Source organism: Protopterus annectens, chromosome 4.part1 (assembly GCF_019279795.1).
Source record: "Protopterus annectens isolate FY-2018-M chromosome 4.part1, PAN1.0, whole genome shotgun sequence".
In the NCBI taxonomy this organism is placed as follows: domain Eukaryota; kingdom Metazoa; phylum Chordata; order Ceratodontiformes; family Protopteridae; genus Protopterus; species Protopterus annectens.
In genome coordinates, this window is record NC_056734.1 from 144,274,451 (window position 1) to 144,297,916 (window position 23,466).

General features: G+C 36.6%; 1 protein-coding gene across 2 annotated transcripts in view; it reads right to left on the reverse strand.

Moving 5' to 3' along the window:
• LOC122800784 (collagen alpha-3(IV) chain-like) overlaps window positions 1–23,466 on the reverse strand; it is a 1,680,215-nt gene that overhangs the window by 1,274,631 nt on the left and 382,118 nt on the right. For both annotated transcript variants that reach the window (XM_044070045.1, XM_044070046.1), the window contains exons 10-12: window positions 16,058–16,120; window positions 14,950–14,985; window positions 13,025–13,066 (exon numbers count right to left, since the gene is read on the reverse strand). In XM_044070045.1, coding sequence (XP_043925980.1) covers window positions 13,025–13,066; window positions 14,950–14,985; window positions 16,058–16,120 — 141 coding nt within the window. The remainder of the gene's footprint in view (window positions 1–13,024; window positions 13,067–14,949; window positions 14,986–16,057; window positions 16,121–23,466) is intronic.

Genomic DNA, 23,466 nt, shown 5'->3' on the forward strand with positions numbered 1-23,466 from the left:
TGAATAGACAAGATTGTTCAGGGCTCATAGAGTAAGAAATTGAACACCTTTCAGGAGATTATGCTAGAATAGGACCAGGTTCAGTTTTTTAGACTACTGTCCGAGTCTTATCTGAGTATCTTGGGTTTCTAAGCACATTAGTCCCCTTAGTAATGAAGAATGAATGTTCAAATTCTGGTTTGAAGCTCTCCTTTGTCAGAACATAGAGACAGGACAGGGGCCTTGCACTCAGAGCTTGGGAAGCTGTTGAGGTGTAGAATGACACGGTGATATCATTACAGTGTGCCGAAATCATATGACCAATAACAAAGACTCCTCTTTTTATTGTGATAACTTGTTAATCAAAACAAGTTTCCATCTGTAAGAATAACAAGGTACTTAAGTATAGTCTCTAGCTAAATCAACCCATCTCAAAAAATATCAGGAACTATTTGCTTCTCAAAGTTGAATGTCCTGCATTTGCCTATATTGAGCACCAGTTCACCACATTTACAGCAGGAGTGGGTTATAATCAAGCCAAACCATACTGATGTATCAAAGTATAACAGGAAGAAAAGTCTACTGTAGCAAGTTTGCGATCATCAGCAAAATTTCCTTCCCATATGTTTTGCTTTTGATTTCAGCATCTGAGGAAAAGATACCAAAAGCAAACAACTTAAGAGGAAGCCCTATGGAACCCACACTGATAACCTGAACAGGTGTGGAGTAATGGCTACCCAACATCACCAGTTGGTTCTTTAACACTAGTTAAATTTGAAATAAGTATATAAATGGAGGCATGAGACATCATCCAAAGCTGTCTTGTCCATTTTTTTGGGCCTAGCCTCCTTCCTCTCTCATGTGGAAAGCACATTGTAGCCTACAATTTATAGGTACATAGGAAGGTACTAGGCTATTTGCCCAAGGGCCTAAGTAAGCCTAGCCAACAAGGTTCCCTGGCTTACACCACCCAAGAAAATTATTTTCCTGTGCCCCTGTTGAGCAGAGCCACAGAAGTGATCGCCGGGGTATAGTTCCTATTTCCCATCCACTCATCAAGATTTTTCTTTAAGAGTGCTAATGAGGAGCTTTGCTTGTTGCAGAGCATGGGAAGTCTCTGGGACAGGAATCTATCCCTCCAGCATGTCCTGTTTATTGTGGTGACAAGGTTTAGGTCCTTAGAGCGTGTAGCTCAGAGGAATTGGGATTTCCTTAGGTGTAGCATGTCCAACAGCTCTGGGTTTGACATAGCTTTATATGTTCGGCATATACTACAGAGTAAAGCTGGAGTTTTTTGAGACGGTCAGTGTAGGGCATCTGTTTGAGGCCAGTAATCCTCTTTGTGAGGTACTTCTGTGGCCTTTCCAGCTGCTGCAGATGTCTTGTGAGGTACATTCCAAAAGGGGCGTTGTACTCTATAATGGGTCTAATGAGTGTCGAGTAGAGGGGAACAATGACCTCTTTTTTCCTGGATGAAAACCCTTTTGTGATGTGGTATGCCATGTAGAAGGATTTCCTGACTACTGTGGTGATGTGATTATCAAAGGAGAGACTACTGTCCACCTGTGTCCCAAGGTCTCTTGTCACACATTCGGCATTAAGTAGACTGCCGCCTATGTGGTAGTTCATGGGTACAGAGTTTTTACCAAAGGGGATGACAATGCACTTTTTGGCATTGAGCCTGAGGCCATGTCTCTGACACCAGGCATCTGTCTCAGTGAGGCCCTTCTGTAGGATGTCCACATCATTTGGGGACTCAACTATGGCTCCTAATTTGCAGTCATCTGTGAACTTCATTAGCCAAAGGCCTTCTGTGTTAGCCTGCACTTCAGAGAAGTAGATACCAAGCAGGAGAGGTCCCAGGACTGAACCCTGTGGTACTCCACTTGTCACTGGTTTGAAGTCAGATTTGGAGTCTGCAACTTTTACAGTGTGGGTTCTGTCAGTGAGCCAGTTGGCAACCCATCTTGTGATTTAGGGATTTATACCTAGTTTAGTGAGTTTAACTATAGTTCCAGAATGGGGGAATGGTATTGAAAGTCTTGGCGAGGTCAAGATAGGCTGTGTGAACCACCTTACCCTTGTCTACAGCTTTGGTGACTGCCTCAAAGACGTCAATCAGGTACAGGAGGCATGATCTGCCTTTCACAAACCAGAACTGGGTGGAGTCCAGTATTTGGAGGTTACCGATGTCTTTGTTTATGAGTTCAATGATGATACCTTCCTTGGCCTTACAAACCAGGATGAGCCTGAGTACTTTCTCTTACCCTTATCCTCAAGTAACTACATGAGCATGTAACTAAAACATTCCTGCTTCATTGCTTAAGCTTAAAATATCAGCCCATTCATCAGTCTGTGCAGATTGATCAGTAGGATTTGTGCTTATCTGCCCCAATGTGGGCAAAGCCTGCACTGGCAGCTCATTCTTCTTTCACCCTCACCAGCTCCTCCACTGCCCATGCCGATTATCTCAACCCTGGTTAGTTGAGTATAGTCAATGTTCTATTCATTTATACAGTAAAGCTAGCAAGCTCCTTCATGGTACTGATTCTTAATTTTACTCATACAATGATATTAAAAATATTTTATTTATTTATTTGTTTTTCTCTATTCATTAAATGGGGAATGGCACTGATCCAATTGGAGTTTTTTCAAACCAAACCAAACACACTGTCTGGTTAAGTGATTGGCTCAGAGTCATGTAGTAGACTAATGAAGGATGAGACAATGAAATCCTTGACTACAGGAAGTAATTTACTAACATCTCACATCACTAATTCTATGGCCAACTGCCAGATTATCCTAGCCTTAACCCACTGAAATAACTGCCATGAAATCTAATAAATTTGTTTAGAATCAGACTGAATTACCAAGATTCACAAGGATGCATTCTGCTTAGCTGAAATGTAATTATTCTGTACACCAAGAAAACAAGTTATTTTTCCCTTATTTTTGCCTACTACCCAAAGCTTCATATACTGTGAGTGCAATACTGTTCAGTTAATTATGCTATACTCAACATCTTTCTTGGAAATTGCATGCTATCAATAAATGCCTTTGATGCACAACCCAGGAATAATAGGTGTGACTTTCTTTCAAGCGGCAAAGCATTAATGCTGCTCTATGTCAATGGCCTGTACTAAATGAACACAATCCAAAATACTTTTTAGTTAAAGAGATGGAAAAAAAAATGCATGTTAATTTTAACCAATAAAGTCAGATAAATCTATAAGCATTTCAACAGATTTATTGTTAAATAGGTAGTCTTAAAATTATTGGAAATGTCATATGTTACAAAAATAATTTTCTTAGTAAATGGCTTGGCTGCAGTGAAATAAGTGTTGTGTTTTTATATCTTTTCTTGCTTTCTGGTATTTTCTACCATATAGTTCTTAAAACATTTGCAGAAAAATCTGCCCTGAAAGAATAAGCATGCATATATGCATATATTTATTAGACATAAGTATAAGGGTAGCATCATTAGAAATAGTCCTTTACTGCACAGGCCTTGAAGGAAAACTCTATAATAAACATTTCATTTGACAAAAGTAATCATAAAAGTACAATACACATATACAAACAAGAGGTAAGTCTTAACATATGGGCTCATCTATGTTAATATTAGATTAAATCTAGATTAAATCTAATGTCAAAGTTCAGTGGCAGATACAATATAAGGAACTCTTCAGTAATATCAGGCAATGATGTTTTGATATGCTTAATGTAGTTTTGAACATATATTATAGCATACTCACACCAGATAGGCCAAGAAGGTGTATGTTGCAGAAGAAAACATGATAGATGCTGAGAAGAAATTGGACACTGTCATTTGTGCTAGCATGTCTGGCTGAAGTTTTGTATATAATTTCAGACTGACCTGTGTATTGTATGCCAGCCTGACTAGCTATGATATTGTAAATATGTTTTTACGTGGTGATTTATAATCTGTTTGTACAGGATGTTTAAAGACTTGAACAGTGTTCTTTACATTTCAAACTGCACATGTTTGTGAAGAAAGATTCTAAAGGTGAACTGTCTCAGATTCAGTTGATCTGCAGATGATGTAATCAGAATGGTGACAGTTGCTATGTGTTAGTGTCAGAAGCTGAAAGACAAGAAGGAACTTTTAGTAAACAGTTGTTGGTTTATTTTGAAAATATGAAATGAAAATTAGAACTGAAATAGTTGTGACAGGCTAGTCTATAAAAGAGCCTGCTGAAGTCAGTTACAGTAGTCAATTGTCAGTTACAGTTATAGCCAGTTAACAGCCAGTTGTGAATTGTTCACAGATGTACTGTGCAGTGGATACCCAAAAGGACTCACCAAGAACTGTAAGTCTGCCTTTGCTCTGTTGTAGTAATTTAGTTTAGATCAGGGGCAGTGTTCTTTAGTTAGGTAGGAAATTAAAACTAATCAGCTAGATCAGTTAGAGTTTTTCTAAATCTTGGATTTCTATCCTTTAGTATTGATTTAATTTTCCTGGTGATTGAGTTCTTTTTGTTTATTGGAAATTACTGTTTTATATTTTAATAATTTTGCTCATTATTAAATACTTTTATTAACTTACATTGTGGCTGGTGAATCAGTGTTTTCTTTAGTGATTTGGGAGTGCTTATACTTGCCTTGATAACTTCCCAGACCACCCCGAAAGCCTGGCTGCTTAGGTCATTTGCTACAAATTTTTAATATTAATTTTCATAATTAGACACCCCTGTAAAAAGCATAAAGACATTCTGATTGGTGGCAGCATTACTGTATTATTTTGGGGAAGGGACACAGCTGGAAATCTGTGTCAGGCTTTTCCAGAAGTGTTTCATTGTGTGAGATTTAATTAATTTAAGTGTGAGTGTATCAGAGGTCTTAAACTGGGACACATTGCTCTGGAGTGTGTAATAAGGAGTTACATTAGGGGTAGACAGAAGTATACAGTCCAGTCCCAGGTTACAGAGCTTGTTCCTGTTGTGTTCTTAGGGGTAAATTGTGAAATATTACTCCTGTTTAAGTGACAGTCTGACATTGGAGTCAGTAGTGAGGATTGAAGCTCCTTAGTTACTGACCCAGGATAGTAAGGGACATCATGTTCATTTGGTGGCAGTTCAGTGAGATATTATCTGGATATCACAGATGTCATCAAACAAAGATGCCATCTAACAATGTACAGCATTAAGATGGGCTATATCAGGTAAAATCTGATCAGCTGTTTTCCTTTTAAATACCTAAGTATACATTGTTTAAAAAGGAGAATGTCTCATAGACTGCAGCAGGAACTTGAGGTTATATATCAGAACAATATTGCCACAAATTCCACTCCAACTGAGATGTACCATTATCTCAACACCCAGACTACAATTTTTTTTATGACAGTCAGCCCCATGTTACTTTGCACATAATAGTATAGTACATAACTGAGTTTTTCTTTTGTGTAACACATTTGAAATTTTACTAAAACTGAATGACTAACACTGCACATGCATTTAATGACTAAATACATTTTGGGAGGGAATGAGAAATCCTGACAATATTTTTTGAAATGGATTGTATTAAATCCTGTAATCTAGCCAAAGCTCTTAAAAATGGAAAATAGAAAAAATCATGGTAGTAATTAATAATATTAATTAATTCAGTAAGAATACTTTTTTACTTTTTAATTTGCATTTGTGATAGAGCATAACTTCTTTAGGATTAAAAAATTCTGATTTATTGGCTTTGTATCAAGTTGCGTGACTATACTACCAGATTGTCAGCAAAGCAAGTGACAGCTTGACGTGGCATATCAGAAATATGTTTATAAGCACAGACACATTTTTCCATTTTCTCTGGAAAATACTATAAAATTCCAAAACATGGACAGAGTACTTCAAAAACAAAAGATCACTTTGTAATCTGTGATTTTAACTCAGGCATACATTCACTTCCACTTGTATTTCTTTTTTATTTACTGATAACAAAATTGCAACTTTGCTTATTTCAATTGTTCTTTCTAAGTGCCTGTTTTAATTTTGCTTATATGTAGAGACACTAAATTATAATAGAATCACAATAATGAATATAAACTAGATGGGTCTACCTTAGAAGATCGACAGACCATTTGATCGACATTCATTTGGTCGACAGCGCATTTGGTCGACAACCAGTATTCAAGGCACTTAACAGGGAATTGCCCCCCTCCCCAGTGCTGTGTGACCCTGGAGTTGATATATATAGTTAGGGGGGTGTGGGGGGCACAGCCCTCCACAATGGGGGGGGTGGGGGTCGAAGCCCCCCACCTATTTTCGTTTAAAATGTGTAGTTTTTGTTGAATTTGTCATGTTTTAAATGAAAATAGGTGAGGGGCTTCACCCCCCACACCCCCTAACTATATATATCAACTCCAGGGTCGCACAACATTGGGGAGGGGGGAAAATCCCCAGGTTTTTGCCATGAATACTGGTTGTCGACCAAATGAGCTGTCAACCAAATGAATGTTGATCAAATGGTCTGTCGATCTTCTAAGATAGACCCAAACTAGACATATGAAGCATGGGTATAATTTCTGTAATTTTATCACAAAAAATTAAATTTTCTGTTTTCAGTAACTGTGAACCAGTGTTTCAGTTTATGATCTGTACCGGACTTTGTTTCCTTAAAAAATTTACATAGCTTAATTGTTAGTATATGCTAGGTTGAGAACACATGCTTTTTCATCAGTGAGATTCAAGATATATACACTAATGATATGATATTTCATTATAAGGCAGCCTGAAGCAAATTATGAACATCCAGTAGCATTACTCTGGGGATGGCAGCTTCAGTGCTATTGTACGTACAAATAAAAAGATAAACTAAATTAATTTACAGATTTTCATGAAACAATTTGCTGTTGGTAGATCAATGTGTGCATGTCTCTTTAAGAAGCTACAGTATCCAAGGGCTTGCACAAGTGTATAAATACTGAGCATGTGCAAGTCTGACTGCCATTTTGTAGTAAGCTATTGAGATGTAATCTGTTAATCAGTTTGTTTATATTTAATGATGCTGCTATCCATCCTGATGTGTTTCTATGTAATAAAGCATCATAAATGAACTACCCCACCTACTTCGTCTTCAAAGTACAAGGGGATGAGTGACATGGTGTCAGAAGTGGCATATCTAATGGCCAGAAACAACTCCAGTTTCTCTACTTTGAACTCAAGAGGCATTTAGCTATGGGTGGTGGTGTGTACAGAAGTGGACCGTCCCTTGCTGCATGTATAATTTGTAAAACAAGCAAGATATGAATTTCTCATGTTAAAACTTGCTCAAACTAGTTTTTATTTGCAAAATATGAAATGAAGCCTACAGAACACTCTAAATGATTTTAAAATAAGTTAAAATGTCCAATATTGCTAGAAATATTTGAATTACTATGGAAAATGTTTGAAAAATAGTCTGAATTGCATAAAATGAATAAAACGAATAAAATAAAGAGAAACATCATTTTTCAATACGTGGTTTGTGAATCCATACTTTTCATATTAACTGAGGCTATTCAAGTTATCAGACTTGTATGAAGTGCTTGCATGTTTCTGCAGTGTTGCAGTAAAGTTATTTCGCAAAATACAGCCATTTCAAAGCATTTTTCACAAAGTACAGTTTTTTGAATAGTTTGTTGTGCATTTGTGTGCTACTGCAAGCTGTAGGGAGGCAACTTGTTCATATATAATTACAAGGGACATATTTTCAATGTGTTTGACCATACTTTGTTGGCATGGCTGAAGGATTTCGAAAACCTGGTCCACTAGTGTTTGATAATAATATTGTAGAGAACTGGAGAGTGTTTGAGCAAGAGTACGACATTCTCATACAGGCTGCAATTTCTGATAAAGGTGATTGTACAAAGGCATTTATTCTACTTAATTTAGCTGGGCCAGAAGCCATAGAAAGGGAACATTTATTTGTGTATGCGCCTGCTATCTTTGCTGGAGAGGGGGGAAACTGTGATATTGTTATAGCGGCTGAGTCAAGGGAGGACCCTGAGTGCTTAAAATGTAAATTTAGAGAAATGCGTAACCCTTAGACCAACATTGCAATTGAGAGGCACTTATTTTACACAAGGGATCAAAAGGCAGGTGAAACATTTGCAGCATATGTAACCAACTTGAGAAATAAGGCTAAAACGTGCAGATTTGGTGATTTAAGGGATGAGTTGATAAAGGACAGACTTGTGTGTGGTATTAAAGATCATGCTTTGAGTAAGATTTTGCTTCATAACAGTGATTTAACTTTGAATAAAGCCATTGAGATTTGTCTGGTATATGAGCTCACAGAAAAGCACACGAATATGCTTACAAATGAGAGAGGCATGTTTCCAGTAACTTCTAAAGCTCACATTGATAGTCTGCAGCATGTGGTTAAAAGAAACAGGCCCAGGCACATGGCAGCAACTGTAGCCCCTGCAACATGCACAGGTAAACCCCAGCATTTCTAACACGTTCCAGAGTTTGCACAGCCTCAGTGAAGCATAAGAGTGAGTCAGCAAACTCAAAGCATGGGCCACATCCTACTTTCATTGTCAACTGCTGTAACTCTGGTGGAAGTCATGAATCTAAAAAGGAAAGGTGCTTAGCTTTTGGTCAACAATGCCACAAATGTAATAAATGGAATCATTTCAAAAGATTATATAAATCAAAGGCCACACATTCTTTTATTAAAAGGGAACACTTTAAGAAGCGAGTTAATCAATTAGAAAGCCATGACCCAGAGTCTCATTCTTTTTATGTTGATAGTGTGTCAGTGCTTAGTGAAACAGTCAATGCAGTTGATTTATGGGGCAAGAATGAAATATTTTGTACTGTTCGGATAAATGGCAAACCCATAGATCTCAAAGTTGATACTGGCTCAAAGTGCAATGTTATGTCTGCAGAAACATTTGCTAGAGTATGTGCTGGTGAAAGGCTTGATTTGGCAAAGTGTGCAAAGCTTGTTGCTTATGGTGGTGAAGAGATTCAAACCGAAGGCTTAGTTATGCTCTCATGTTACTCTGCTGGAAGAAGCTATGACTTATTATATGTGGTCAAGAGGCATGTCCAGTTATTATTATGCCTCAGTGACACTTTGGAAATGGAACTGCTTTCATTTAACAAGGAAGTTCACCATGTTAGCTTAAAAGACTACTACTCTAATTTCTCCCAGTCTATTTTTTCTACCTATGCTGATCTTCTCGAAGACAAATTAGGCAAGCTTCCAGATGTGCAGTCCATGAAGTTAGACCCAGATGTCAGTCCTGTTATCAGGCCAGCTCACAGATTTCCAGTAGCCATTCAAACCAGAGTTAATGCCGAACTAGACAAAATGGTGCAACAATGTGTGATTTGTCCAGTCATAGAACCAACTGAATGGGGCATCTTCCATGGTGGTAGCTCATAAGAAAAGCTCAGATGAATTCAGAACTTGTATTGACCCATGAGATTTAAACAAGACACTAAAAACACCTTATCATCCAATGCACACAGTCAAAGAAGTCTCAGCTCTGATGCCAAATGCCACTGTTTTTTTTCTGTTTTAAATGCAAAGAGTTCATTTTGGCAAATTTTGCTTAAAATGAAATCTTTGTTGCTCACTACTTTCAGTACTTCATTTGGAAGATACAGATTTCTGAGAATGCCATTTGGGATAAATTCTGCAAGTGAATTTTTTGACATGCAATAGAGCAAATTTGTTCTGGGTATCCCTGTGCTATTATAGCAGACAACATACTGGCAGGAGGTAATGGTGGAGCAGAGCATGACAGAAACCTCAGAACAGTTCTGGAAAGGGCACATCAAGTGAACCTTAAGCTGAATCCACAGAAATGCAAATTCAGGCTATGAGAAGTCACTTATGTTGGTCATTTATTTACCAGTTCAGGCCTACAACCAATCCCTTCTAAGCAAACAGCCATTCTTGAGATGCCAGCTCCAGGCAATGCTCAAGCCCTGCAATGTTTTCTTGCCATGGTTAACTACCTAGGCAAGTTCATTCCAGCCTTGAGTCAAATATCAGCACCACTCAGAGAACTAACACATAAAGATGTATCTTAGTCTTGGTTAGAGGAAACACCAGAGAGCATTTGATGTCCTGAAACAGAGAATTGCCAGTCCACCTACTCTCAGATACTATGACATCCATAAGCCAGTTACTCTTTCATGTGATGCTTTGAAATTTGGTCTTGGTGCAGTCATTTTACAAGAGGGTCAACCTGTTGCTTATGCATCCAGAACTCTCACCCAAGCTGAAATTCAGTATGGTTAGATAGAGAAAGAGCTTTGGCAATTGTTTTTGCATGTTCCAAGTTCCATGATTATTTGTATGGTAGACCTATCCAGATTTAAACAGATCATCAGATTTAAGTCACTATTTTGAGAAAGCCTACGCATACAGCCCCAGCCAGATTGCAATGTATGATGCTGAGAGTGTAAAAGTATCATTTCAATCTTGTCTACAAGAAAGGCAAACTTCTTTATTTTGCTGATGCATTATCCAGATCACCCAGAAGCACCACTGAACAGCATGAGAGTTTGAGATTTGATTTTAAAGTCATGGAGGTCAGATTTTTTTATTCCACACATCTTGATAAGCTCAGAGATCACACAGCTGCAGATACAGTTTTACAAAAGCTGAAGCACTTCCTCAAAGAAGGATGGCCATCAAAGCAATTTAGTTTACCTCCAGAGGTGCAACCTTATTTTCCATACAGAGATGAAATTTTGTCAGACAATGGCATCATCATGAAAGGCCCTAAAGTTATTGTTCCAAAGTCCTTGCAACAAGAGTACATTACTATGTTACAATGAGGTTACCCAGGAGTAGACTCTACCAAAAGTGGGGTGAGAGGACTAGTGTTTTAGCCTTCTATGTCACAAGATATTGAGAAAGTACTTTCATCTTATGTGCACAATAGTACAAAGCCATATCAACAGAAGGAACCACTTCAGCTAACCCAGATTCCTGGACTACCGTGGATGTGTCTGCACAAAGTTATTCCTGACAATGGCACGCAGTTTACAAGCCAGCAGTTCAATCAATAGATTTGCTGAAGAGTGGGACTTTACTCATGTCACAAGTAGCCCTGAGTATCCACAGTCAAATGGTTTGGCAGAAAGTGCAGTTCAAAGTGCAAAGCAGATATTAGAGAAGTCAAAATGAGGGAATAGTGATGTTTTCTTGCATGTTTGGAATCTCAGAAACATTCTTCATGATAAACATCTTGGTTCACCTGCTCAGAGACTTCTGTCGAGACAAACCAGAACCACATTACCCATCAGTAGTCAATTGCTGGTTCCATGTGTCCAGAGGAACAGGTCAGTGAAAACCAATCTGTTGAAGAAGTGTTTAACCCGGAAGTCCTACTATTATAAGAGTAGCAAACCGCTCAATCCATTACAAGAGGAAGAAATAGTAAGGATGCAAATGTCTAAAGGTTCTGATCAGAGTGGAGTTGTGAAGAACATCTACCCAGAGCCAAGATCATACATTGTGGAATCACAAGGAGTTGACTTTAGGGGGAATCGGAAACATTTGATACCAGTGTCCAAGCCTATACCATAGCATATAGCCTGTGAGAAAGACTCTTTATCTCAGAGTGAGTTGCCAGTGTTCCAGTTCTAGTGGAAGCTTCAGAGAGAATCCCTCTTCTTGTGATGAATCCTGAAGTTCCTGATATGAGTTTTTCACTGAAGACTGTCCCTGTTTCTAAACCCAGTCCTGATTGTTATGTTACAAGATCCAGTTACATCTCCGGACAATGTTCTAGATACATGGCAACTTGGACATGAACATTGTGTTTGTTTCTAAATGTCTATATTAATGCATGTCTAATTGCAATGTCATTTTGATTAATGGCCATCTTTTTAAGAGGGAGGGTGTAGATCAATGTGTGTATGTACCTTTAAGAAGCTATCCAAGCCCTTGCACAAGTGTATAAATACTGAGCACATGCAAGTCTGACTGCCATTTTGTAGTAAGCTGTTGAGATGTAAGCATGTATGTATGTAAGGCCTGTCTGTTAACCAGTTCATTTATATTTAAAGATGCTGCTATCCATCCTGATGTGTTTCTATATAATAAAGCATCTTAAATGAACCACCCTGCCTGCTTCATCTTCACTGTACAAGGGGATGAGTGAAACTGTCCATGAAAAAGTACCTCCATTATATCATTTTATTTCATAAACTTTTCAGTCAATAACAGCTGCACTGCACTTGTTCAGAAATCACAGTCCATATGTATACAATTTGTACAAAACAGCTCTTTTGATACTAGTATAAATATTTATCTAGTTAAAGGCATAGTTTTTCTGCTTGTTTTCCAATACTTATTCACCAGGAAAAGTAGCATATTATTCATTATCTGTGATCAAATTGACAAATTATTGAAACATAGCAGGCTTTTTCCCTGAGATGTTAGGAAGCCTGTGTTTATATAAGATTAGAAGAAAAATGCCTCTACTTTGAAATTTTGGATCAAGTAGCTTTTATAATCCTGTTGCATACAGCTCCTTATTTGAAGATGAAACTCAACATATTTACCTAAATAAGGGTTTTGTAATTCTACCATTATATGACTAAAAAAGTTGCATGGATACCTAAATCTCATACAGGTCAGTGTCCTATCACACCATGTTGTATACATGTTATGATGTCATTGAAAGTTGGTGAAATATTTATAAGGGCTCTAAAGTAAATGTATCACAGTGGCTAAGGCATGAAAATAGAGTTATGCAACACACAAAAGGCAGAATACAGACAAGAACTCCTGAATGTTGGATTTAGATGATGGTTCAGTAGTGGAAAACAATTGCTATTAAAATGTCACTAAGTAAAGCATCTGTCAAGGATACACTTTCACATCAAGTGTAAGTCTAAGGATAACGTAAACAGAATGTAGACTTTATATAAGATTTCATAAGCTAAGCAATATTATTATAAATGTCATTACGTAAAATATTTCACTTTGGTTTCCATACAAGATGGCTTTTATTTACCATCTCCAGTCACTATTATTAAGTTATGATAATTAAACAAATGGGAAAATCGATTCTGTGCCATACCTTTACTCCTTCTTCTCCCTCATTTGATCGACCCATTATACCCTGCAAAACATCAAAAATACTTTTATACATATTTAAATCAACAGTAATTAAAATTCCAACCTGAACAATACCAAAATATCCATTTTATTGCATTAGTAAGTTCACAAACCTCAGCCATGTGGTTAACAGTGGTAAATATATGTTTCAATGCTGGTGCATTTAGAGTGGTGTATTTGTTAATAATTACAATATCTTAATGCACAGGATCTTGACTTCTCTTACAGTGAACCCCCTTCAAAACCATAGGAACGTCTAAGCCTTCAGTGGGCATCAAAAAAGTATTTGACCTTTCTCATACATAAAATCCTATGCTTCTATGACCTTCAACCATGAACTACACATACATACCTGAAATAATTGCAATTTTGCTTAGCACATTACTCCTTTACAAATTATATTTATAGGTAATACACATATTCATTGATTATTGTCCTTCTGCATTTAGTCTGGTCCCACATACAGTCTATAGATTAATAAATATTTACTAGGCTATTGATCTGTGAAGATCTTACAAAGCCTAGTATTACATTCCTGTGGTAGTCTCTACCCCTTATATTTTGTGTATGAATAATCCAGAGACAGGCAGAACAGGGATATGTTGAGACATTTATGTTTCTCCTATCTGTGAGGGACAGGGGTACTAAACCAGGAGCAAATTTGCAGTTTCCTTGACATTCTTTCAAATTACATTTGAATAGAGTTACAGAAATACTTTGCTTTATGTGGAGTGGAAGGTGGTTCCATAGAAGTAATATTGTCTGTGATACATACCTATCCCTTCAGCAGGTTTTTTTTTTAATTTTGCAAAACAGATTGAAATCTCTTGAGTAGGTTTGAATGATACCATTGGACTTACAAATGTGTTACAGGTCTGACAGAATGAAGCTCTACATATGTTGCAGCATTGTTATTAATCTATGCATTTAGTATGTTACTACTGAACTTTATTCATTTTTTGCAGTTCACTAACAAACCATTTACACATTTTATTGCCTTGGTATTTATTTGCCTTTGGTCCTGGAATGGACTTACAAATGTGTGACAGGTCTGACAGAATAGGATCTGTTGAAGCTCTGTATGTGATATATATATATATATATATATATATATATATATATATATATATATATATATATATATATATATATATATATATATACACACACACATACACATACACTGAATTTTTAAATACACAGCAATTTCAGACTTGTTCTAGTCTCCCGTAAAATGTCTGTCTAGTTAAGTCTAAGCAGATAGTCATCTGACTGTACCCACAAAACATACAAGATCAGTTTCTACCAGTCAGACTATTTGAAGCACATGTAATTAAGAGGAATGACCAAAATGCAAACAGAAATATAAACACATGAATGATACAAAAACAGATACTACAAGAAAATGTCATTCAATATGCATTAATACTCTTTAACAAAGTCTGAAAACTATATTTCATTAAATCGATAAAGTCAAAATTGTGCAAATTATATTGTTATCTCATTTATTTCTGAATGAATTTAGGTTTTAGCATTGTTTAAAATGCATATTGGGTTTTCTCATACTAATTCAGTGCTTTACTGAGAATGTAGCTATTGTTCTCACATAATTGTATTGCACTACAATAAAAGTATGTAACGCATAAGATAAGAAATCTTTCTGACCAATACTTTTTATATCAAGTAGGAAGTGCAGTGTGGGCATCTGTATCAGAAATACTGCTTTTTCATTTCTTTCTGGATATTCTTTGCAGTTTTTGTCCCATATTGAACTGTATTATTGTTACTAATCTACGCATTTATTATGTTATTACAGAACTTTATTCATTTTTTTGCAGTTCACTATCAAATCATTGACACATTTTGTTGCCTTGGTATTTATTTTACCTTTGGTCCTGGAATGCCCATCGGTCCTGGTAAACCCTAAGAAACAAATATAATTAAAAAGAATGGTAAAAAGGATAAAAAAGTTATTTTTTAAATACAAACATATAATCATATTTTAAGCATACAGACTCAGATTAGAAACATGACAAGTTACGTTCTAATTAATGACTTGATTTTGAGTTTTAATTTATCAGAGTCAACTTCAATTTCAGTATGTCAAGAAAAAAACAATTGTTTAGCCACACAAAACAGATTTTCATGGTTGTCAACAGCATGATAAGCAGACTGAATAAAGCTATCATTTTTGAAATCTGGTTAGCAAATGCAACACACAAATATAAAATTAAACATGGGCTGTATTGTGAATATGAGAACATATGGTTATTACAATTAAATATATATCATGAAAACAATCCATGAACATAATATATGGATCTTAAAGTAAAAATGGATACTGCTGTTAGCTACTAATTGTATTAAGGGGTGGGTTACAAAACTATAAGCAGCAACAACTTAGACTACAACATGAATTAACACAAGTGTACAGACTACTTATACCCTGATGCATTTTATATACATGTGAGATAATATATCATATTGTGCTATACACTACATATTGTCATAATTTAACAAATTATTCTACACATTTCACATTGTATTATATAAAATAAACATGCTGTTTATGTAAATTGATTACAAAAAACAAAACTGTATTGTATTACCTAAATTCCACATACTGTGTAATTACTCACTATTTACTCATGATTGTACATATAACAGTATGTCTGGGTTGTGGATAGAAATGGTCCATAAGAATCAACCCACAAACTCAGTTAACAAACAAAAATAAATATATCACATCCTCTAAGCTGGAGTGAATTGTTATGAAAGATGTTAATAAAGTAAATTATGATTAGTGGCACTGGAGTACATGGGTCCCAATACTATGAACAGCAGTGGCCTGCACAACCAGGGAAACAACTGCATACTGCCTTCTCCACATAACATCTGCATACACTTTCTTTTTCAGATGATTCTGCCCCGGCAGTAAAAAAATATATAAAACTATAAATTGAACAACTTGTGCAAATGAATACATCATATTTACCCAATACCCTCGTTGTCCAGGAGGTCCAGGTGGTCCTTGTATTCCAGGAGGACCCAAATCACCCTGTAACAGTAACCATGGTATAAAAAGTATTATCTACTAAGTGGTTTATGGCATGCTTGCAACAAAAAATGGTGGATTAATAAAATGACTTGAACTAAATGGGGTCCTGCAAAATTCGGATTCACAGTATCTCAAAAATGTAAAAACTGAGAACGAAGACTTTGAGCAGTGAAAAAGCTAAGTACTGTATATGGTGAAACTTTCAGTTCTTCTATTATCTATTTCAACACACAGTGAGATTATTTTATCTATTTCTCAAATTCCTATGTGGCCATCAACCCCATTCCCAAATTGACTCATTCACTCCCATATCCACTGGCATCACAGGATTCCAAGAAGGGGCAGGCAAAAGCTGAGAACAGTGCTCATTATCTGGTAAGGTTACAAATGTTTTTGATGTTGTTAGCATGTGTCCCTATTGGCAGACAATGGCAGTCAAACACTCTGTTACATCAAACCAGAGTCAGTGTGCACTTCTGCATACTCGAGTTACTAAGATGAATGTGAACATTCCTTGGTGGAGCTCACTCAAATAAGCCCCTGCACACCTGTGCACTACAAGAATAAATAAAACAAAAAGCACTGAAGCAAGCCCAAAAAAATAGTAGTAGTTTAAAACTTTTCAAATGTCACCACACATCCACTGGTCGAAATAAATAGCCTAGAGGTAGCTGAATGACCACTTTTATCCCACAAAAAAAATGTTTGTTGCTCATCTACATCCCATCAGTTTCACATCATCATTTTTTTTTTAAACCCAGCCTTTTATACTTTTTATACCAACTATGTCAATTAACACATCAAAATAATTGATCCCATTGTTATTTTTTTTTTAACCCTAGTTAACTAATAATAAACTACGCGCTACTCTATACACTTATACTAAAACAAGCATACTGCCTTCTGCAAGTTCAAGAGAATATTATGTTTTTGTCATACTATCAGCAACATTTTAAAGCACAATGATATACATTACAGTTTGGGTGAATATAACATTTTTAACTATTTAGTAGGAAACATCATTGACTTTTAAGAAGTATGTAAGGAAATTAAACTACAAAGTTTTGATGGTAACACACCCCCAACTCCCAAGGGGTGAATTTAATACTAGAAGTACTTACTCCCTCTTGAACAATTATTTGTATTATATAAAAAAAAATTTTGAGATGGATGTGATGAGGGTATTTTACAAAAAAAGTTAAAAATTAAAGAAAGTACAATCTCACATACGAACAGTATAGACTTAAATGAGTTAAAATCTGATAAGCACTACAAGAATAGTTATATATTATATTATATTATATTATATTGTTATATTATATTATATTATATTATATTATATTATATTATATTAGCTTGCCTGTAGAAGAAGACCTAAGCATATCTAGCCTACCTCTTTAAGGTCAATTAACATTCCATTGCCATTCTATCCCTCTCCTCACCAGCTTTTCCATGTTCTCTTGAAACTCTTGTGGATTCCCTGTTTGTCTCCCATTCTGGTAGTCCATTCTTAGACACTCCTAACCTCTCTCTGAAGAAGTATTTTAGCAGATCTAAACAATACACAATTTCCCTAACATGATCTTATACAGCTATATCTTGTCTCTAATCCCATTATTCAGTGACAGTAGCTGCTCTAGTCTCTAATGTCAGATTCTTCCACCACTGCCATATGCAGCATTATGGTGACATTCTTAGGACTTTGTCATCCAGGTTAATTTCTCTGTCCTTGTATGGCTACCAAAACTGCACATAGTACTGAAGCTGTGACCTGATGATGACCTAGAATAGTAAACATCTTACCTCACTGTTAGCAGAGAATGTTTTCCTGAGGTTGTACCCAGGCATTCTGTTGTCCCTCTTACTCTGCTCTTGGTGGCCAGTTGTGGGTCACTTGTTCCCCTAGCTCTTTTTCCTACTTTATCACCATCAGTTCTATTCTACCAGATGACACCTCACACCCAGATTTCTGTGGTGGAGGTGACACTGAACTTTAATTGATAACTCTTAGTACATTTGGTCAGCTTTTTCAGATCCTTTATTAACCTCTTTTCTCATCCTTGTGTTATCATCAAAGAGGTTGGTTTTGAAAGCTCTTCCCTCAGACATGCCTGAAATTAAAACAGGAAGAGTAGTGGAAATGGGGCTATCCTTGTGGGATTCTACTAGTAACTTTTCCTATTCCTGATGCCTCTCAAGACACAACCCTCTGTGTGTTATTCACATAACCATACATATTGGACTTGTGTTCTTGGCTGAGAGAAAGGTCTTATTGAAATCAAGGCAGATCACATTTACTGGTTCTATCTTGTCAAGTGCTGCAATTTTTTGAGTTACAAAATTAGCTAATCCATGTTGTTCCTCACAGCCATCCAAATTTTTGCAGAATGTCCAAAATTTTGCTTCATCTTTTAATCAGTTCCTCATAACATTTGTGATTTTCTGGCAAATCAGTGAAGATTGAAATCACTAAATAATGGCGTACATTTGAGTTTCAGACATCATAAACTTCAGAAATGCATGCAAATGCAACATTTGTTATTGTAGCTACTTTCTAAGACCACTATTTAAAATCTATCCCTATTTTGGGGCCTTTGCCCCACCCCACATTATTTTTGGCTCTGTTCAGATTTCTTGAACTAAGAGGTTCAGAGATATGACCTCCATCTATATCACTGAGTGGGTACAATTTTGAAAACGTTATACTTCCTATAATTGACCTTAGAGTTGATCTGCAATGATTCCTCTTATTTTGATCCTATGAGTCTTTCTTCTCTTGTTTATGAATTACAGATTTATCATATTTTGTATGTACCCATGGAGTCGTTTTATCTATTTTTGTTGTTCTTTTTATTATCATTCTCTTTCTCTCTCACTCTCTCTGCATATATATATATATATATATATATATATATATATATATATATACATATATGTATGTATTCATTGTGGTATTATTGTTCAGTTACTTCATTTGTAGAATGCTTGGATATAAGCACTAAATAAAGCTGAACTTCCTATGACCCAGTCATTAAACAAACTCATTTTCTAAGAGGTCATTCTGGCAATAGACCCATAACTGTTTTGTACTGAAAACTGTTGTCCTCTGGGGCAGCAATCAGCCTTATTCTCATCATTGTTGTTAGGCTAACAGGCCTGTAGTTTCCTGGGTCATCCTACTGTCCACCGTGTACAAAGGTACCACAATTGTTGTCATTTATTCCTCAGGCATTTTTGAAGTGGTCAGTGATCTGTTAAAAATACTAGCCTAAAGATTTGCTAGCACACTATCCAGATTCCTGTGGACTTGTGGAACAGTCCACCTTGTCATTTTTTTCTCATCCTCCTCTAAATCTATCCATAATGGTGCCTTCCTCTTGTCTTTTTTTTCTGAAGACTGAAGTATTCATTTAATATCTCTGTTTTTTCCTTTGGGCCGTAAACTGTTTCTAATATTTGCTCAGCCTGAACAAGTGTGTCCCTCCCTTCTGTCTTTCCAATATAACCAAAGAAATCTTTGTTTCTCTCTATTTGCCATTTCTTCCAAGGCCTACAGCTTATTCTTTACTTCACTCATCTCTTCTGTTGGCCTTCTGCTTGTCTCCTTTCATTATGCTTTGCCCATGTCACCATTCAATTTCTTTCACCTCGAGCAGACCCTGTCTTTTGTACTAATTTCTACTCTCACATTCCTGTGTAGCCATGTTGGCCTTTCCTCTTTCTGCTTTTTTTTCTCTTTCTCAAAGCCTTGTCCATAACCCTGAGTACTACATCTATGACCCATTCCCAAATGATATTTACTACATCAGTTTTTACCCAGGCTCCTAACTCATCTTTGACTCTTTCTACTAGTTTATAAAATCTCCCACAATCATCTTTGTTTTTGCATTCTTACCTTTTCCTCCCACTCAGAACTATACAGTGCCATGATTGCTGTTAGTTACAGAGCCTTCTTCTGGATATCCTTGTCGTTCTCCATCTGGGTTAGAACCGCATCCAGAATTCTGTCCTTTCTGGCTGAATCCCTCATAGTCCAAATCTGTCAGCTTCTGTTCCTTCACTACCGTGGAAACTGACATCTCCTAGGTTGCTGCTGGAAGATTCAGATCTCCCATAACAAAGACTCTCGTCCAGCTGCCTTACTCAGTTATTCTCACCTTCATGCACTCATCTTCCTCCTCTGATGTCTTTGGGGCTGATATACTGTACTGTATCAATCTATCAGCTTTTCACCTTTCCTATATTTTAATCGCCAGTGCATTTACCCTGGATTCTGACTCTGTCCTCTCTCCTGCTCCCTTCAAATGCTCCTTTTCTTTCTCCTGTGTGATTTTGCATTTGTTGCTCTATCATTATGTATGTATGACAACTCCCCCGCCATCCCACCCTTCGCTGTCATTTCTGAACAACCCTCACCAAGTTACCTCCATATTCCAACTTTCTTGTCCTTGGACCATGTTTCTTTGATGCTGGCAATGCCACCCCTCCCCTCTCTCATTGCTGCATCTTTCACCCCAATCTTCTGTTCCAAACAACTTGCATTGCAGAGTAAGACAACTCAGTTACGCTCAGAGTCACTCTTGTTTGTTTGCCTGCTATTCTGTGTTATATGTTTTCTTCTTTCTACCAAGTACCTGCTACTGATGTGTGACATGCCCTCCTCTTTTCCTCCTTAGATTAAAGGCCCAGTCATTGAGATGTAGCTCTGTAACCCAGTTCTGAGCCTTCTGGCATAATATGGAGGCCGTCCTTCATATAAACGTCTCTCTGCAAGTTCATACCCCATCTTCTTATCATTTCCAAGCCGATACTCCTGGTTCACTACCATATGCAGTCATCTGGCTGCTGGCATGCATAACATTTCTGAAAAACCTACTTCCAACACCTTATCATGGGATGCCTCTGCTACCTCCCTACCTCTACTGTCTCATTTGGCAGTTCAATGGGGACAATATGCACCTCAACCTGCACCCACTCATTCACATAGTTGACCACCATTGGTCAGGTGCCATATGAAGATATTTTGGAGCCTTCCACAGGAAACCAGTATAACCACTCACTTGAAGCTGGACAGCAAGGGAAAGAACAGGAATCTGTGAAAACCCTGAAGCAGTCAATGTTGAGGAGTGATAGGCCAGTGTATTCCCATATGACAGAGCAACAGATGGTACAGGATGAAATTGAAGAGAAGGTGCCACAGGAACATGCTCTAGAACATACATTCTATAGACTGCCCGCAGGAAATGGGAAACAAAAAATGTGCCCTCAAGTTTAGAAAAAAATGAGTTAAGAGAAGAGTTGTTTGATTTAATAGACATAGACATATTAAGATCAACAAAAGAAATAGACTGCAGAAGGTCAATAAAACCCAAAAAGTCAGAAGTTTGATAAAACAAATGATCACAGTAATGAGGACTATCCATAGAGATCCATGCAATATAACAGAAGTAAACAGGAATATTACTGTGCAGCTAAATTAATAACTGATAAAGTTCTACCACAAGAACACAGGGGATTGAGGGAAAGTAAGGGGAAAAATCGAATACCATAATGGAAGTATCGAATAGAGAAAATTATAAAGCAATTAAGACAAGAAGTGTCACTGTTAGAGGAATATAGAAGAGGGAACAGATAAACAAAAATACTAAGAAACATAGATTTGATAAAAGCAATACGCAGTATTAGAACAGATCAGGATCTATCATGCACTATCGCATTAAACTAAAAATCTCAGCACAGGACGAAAAACTAAGAAGATACATAGAAAAATATAAAGGAAAAGTACAAAATAAGCAATTTATTGATGACCAAAAAATGTTTTATAGAGAATTGGGAAACAAGATAAAAGGAATTGAAGGACTGCCAAAAAAGTAACTATGAAGATCCTGTGGAACATAACAATGATGCTAATTGAATAGAAGAAGTAAAAGAAAGAATAAGAAGTTTAAAGGTACAGGATATGAAATGGGATGATGTAACAGCCAGACAGATTGAAACAAAGTTAAGAAAAGCCTCTAATTGGAAAACACCAGGCCCAGATGCAATATCTAACTTTTGGCTAAAAGTATTAACATCTTTGCATGAAGATTCAGCCATGAGTAAGAACTATTTATATGCACACCCTGAGTGGACACCATCCTGGCTAACAACAGGAAAAACAATATTCCTACTTAAGAGTGAACCTGCAAGCTACCCTAAAAATTATAGGCCAATAAGTTGCCTTCTGATGATGTATGAATTATACATGGGAATTGATGCCGACAGAGTTTATAGTCATTTAGAAGAAAACTCAGTTATGGCAGTAGAACAAATAGGCAATAAAAAAAAGACATATGGAAAAAAGGATCATTTGTTGTTAAATAAAGTCAGAGTGGAGAATTGTAAAAAGGGGAAGAATTTACATATGGCATGGATTGACTACAAAAAAGAATTTGATAGTATCTGACATTCATGGATAAAAGAGTGCTTAAAAATGTATAAGATGCACCCTATACTGATCAACTACTTTACAGAGACCATGAAACAGTGGCAGACCACTTTGCAATTAAGCCATGATAAAGGATAAATTATTATCCCAGGAATAAAAATTCAAAGGGGGATATTCCAGGGTGACTCTCTGTCACCACTGTTATTCTGCCTTGCCTTTAACCCATTATGCCGTCTACTAAATAGCTTAGGCCATGGCTATAATTTGGCTCCTAGAAAACAACAAAGTTTAAAGACTTCTAATCTTCTCTTTGTCGATGATTTAAAACTGTATAGCTTGTTAACTGAGGAACTGAAAGCACAACTGCAAGTTGTCAACTTTTTCAGATGATATAAGAATGTCATTTGGTCTGGATAAATGTGCAAAAGCGACTTTTAAAGCAGGTAAACTGTGACACCAGGAAAACATCAGTTTGGGACAGGAATGTGATATAAAAAAACCCTGAGTAAGAGAGAATGTATAAATATTTGGGAATTGATGAAGGATCAAAACAAAACATGAACAAATGTGAATAAAACTAAGCAAGGAATACTTTAGTAGACTTTAATCCAACAGCATTGACATCTATAAACCAATTTGCTCTAAAATGCATTGGATAGATTAGTTAGGAAAGCAAGAGGATGCCTCATGCTCACTAAATGATTTATAAAAATCAGTGCATACCAAGATGATATATTCCCCATTCCAAAGGAGGGATGGGCCGCCTAGAAATTGATTACATGTATAGATCTGCAATCATGGGACTTCACACATATCTGCTGACCTCACAAGACTCAAATGCAGTGAAAGTTTTGAAACATGAGGAGAATATATCTAAGATGATTTCTCTGCTTAATCTAGCAGAAGCGTATCAGTGTCA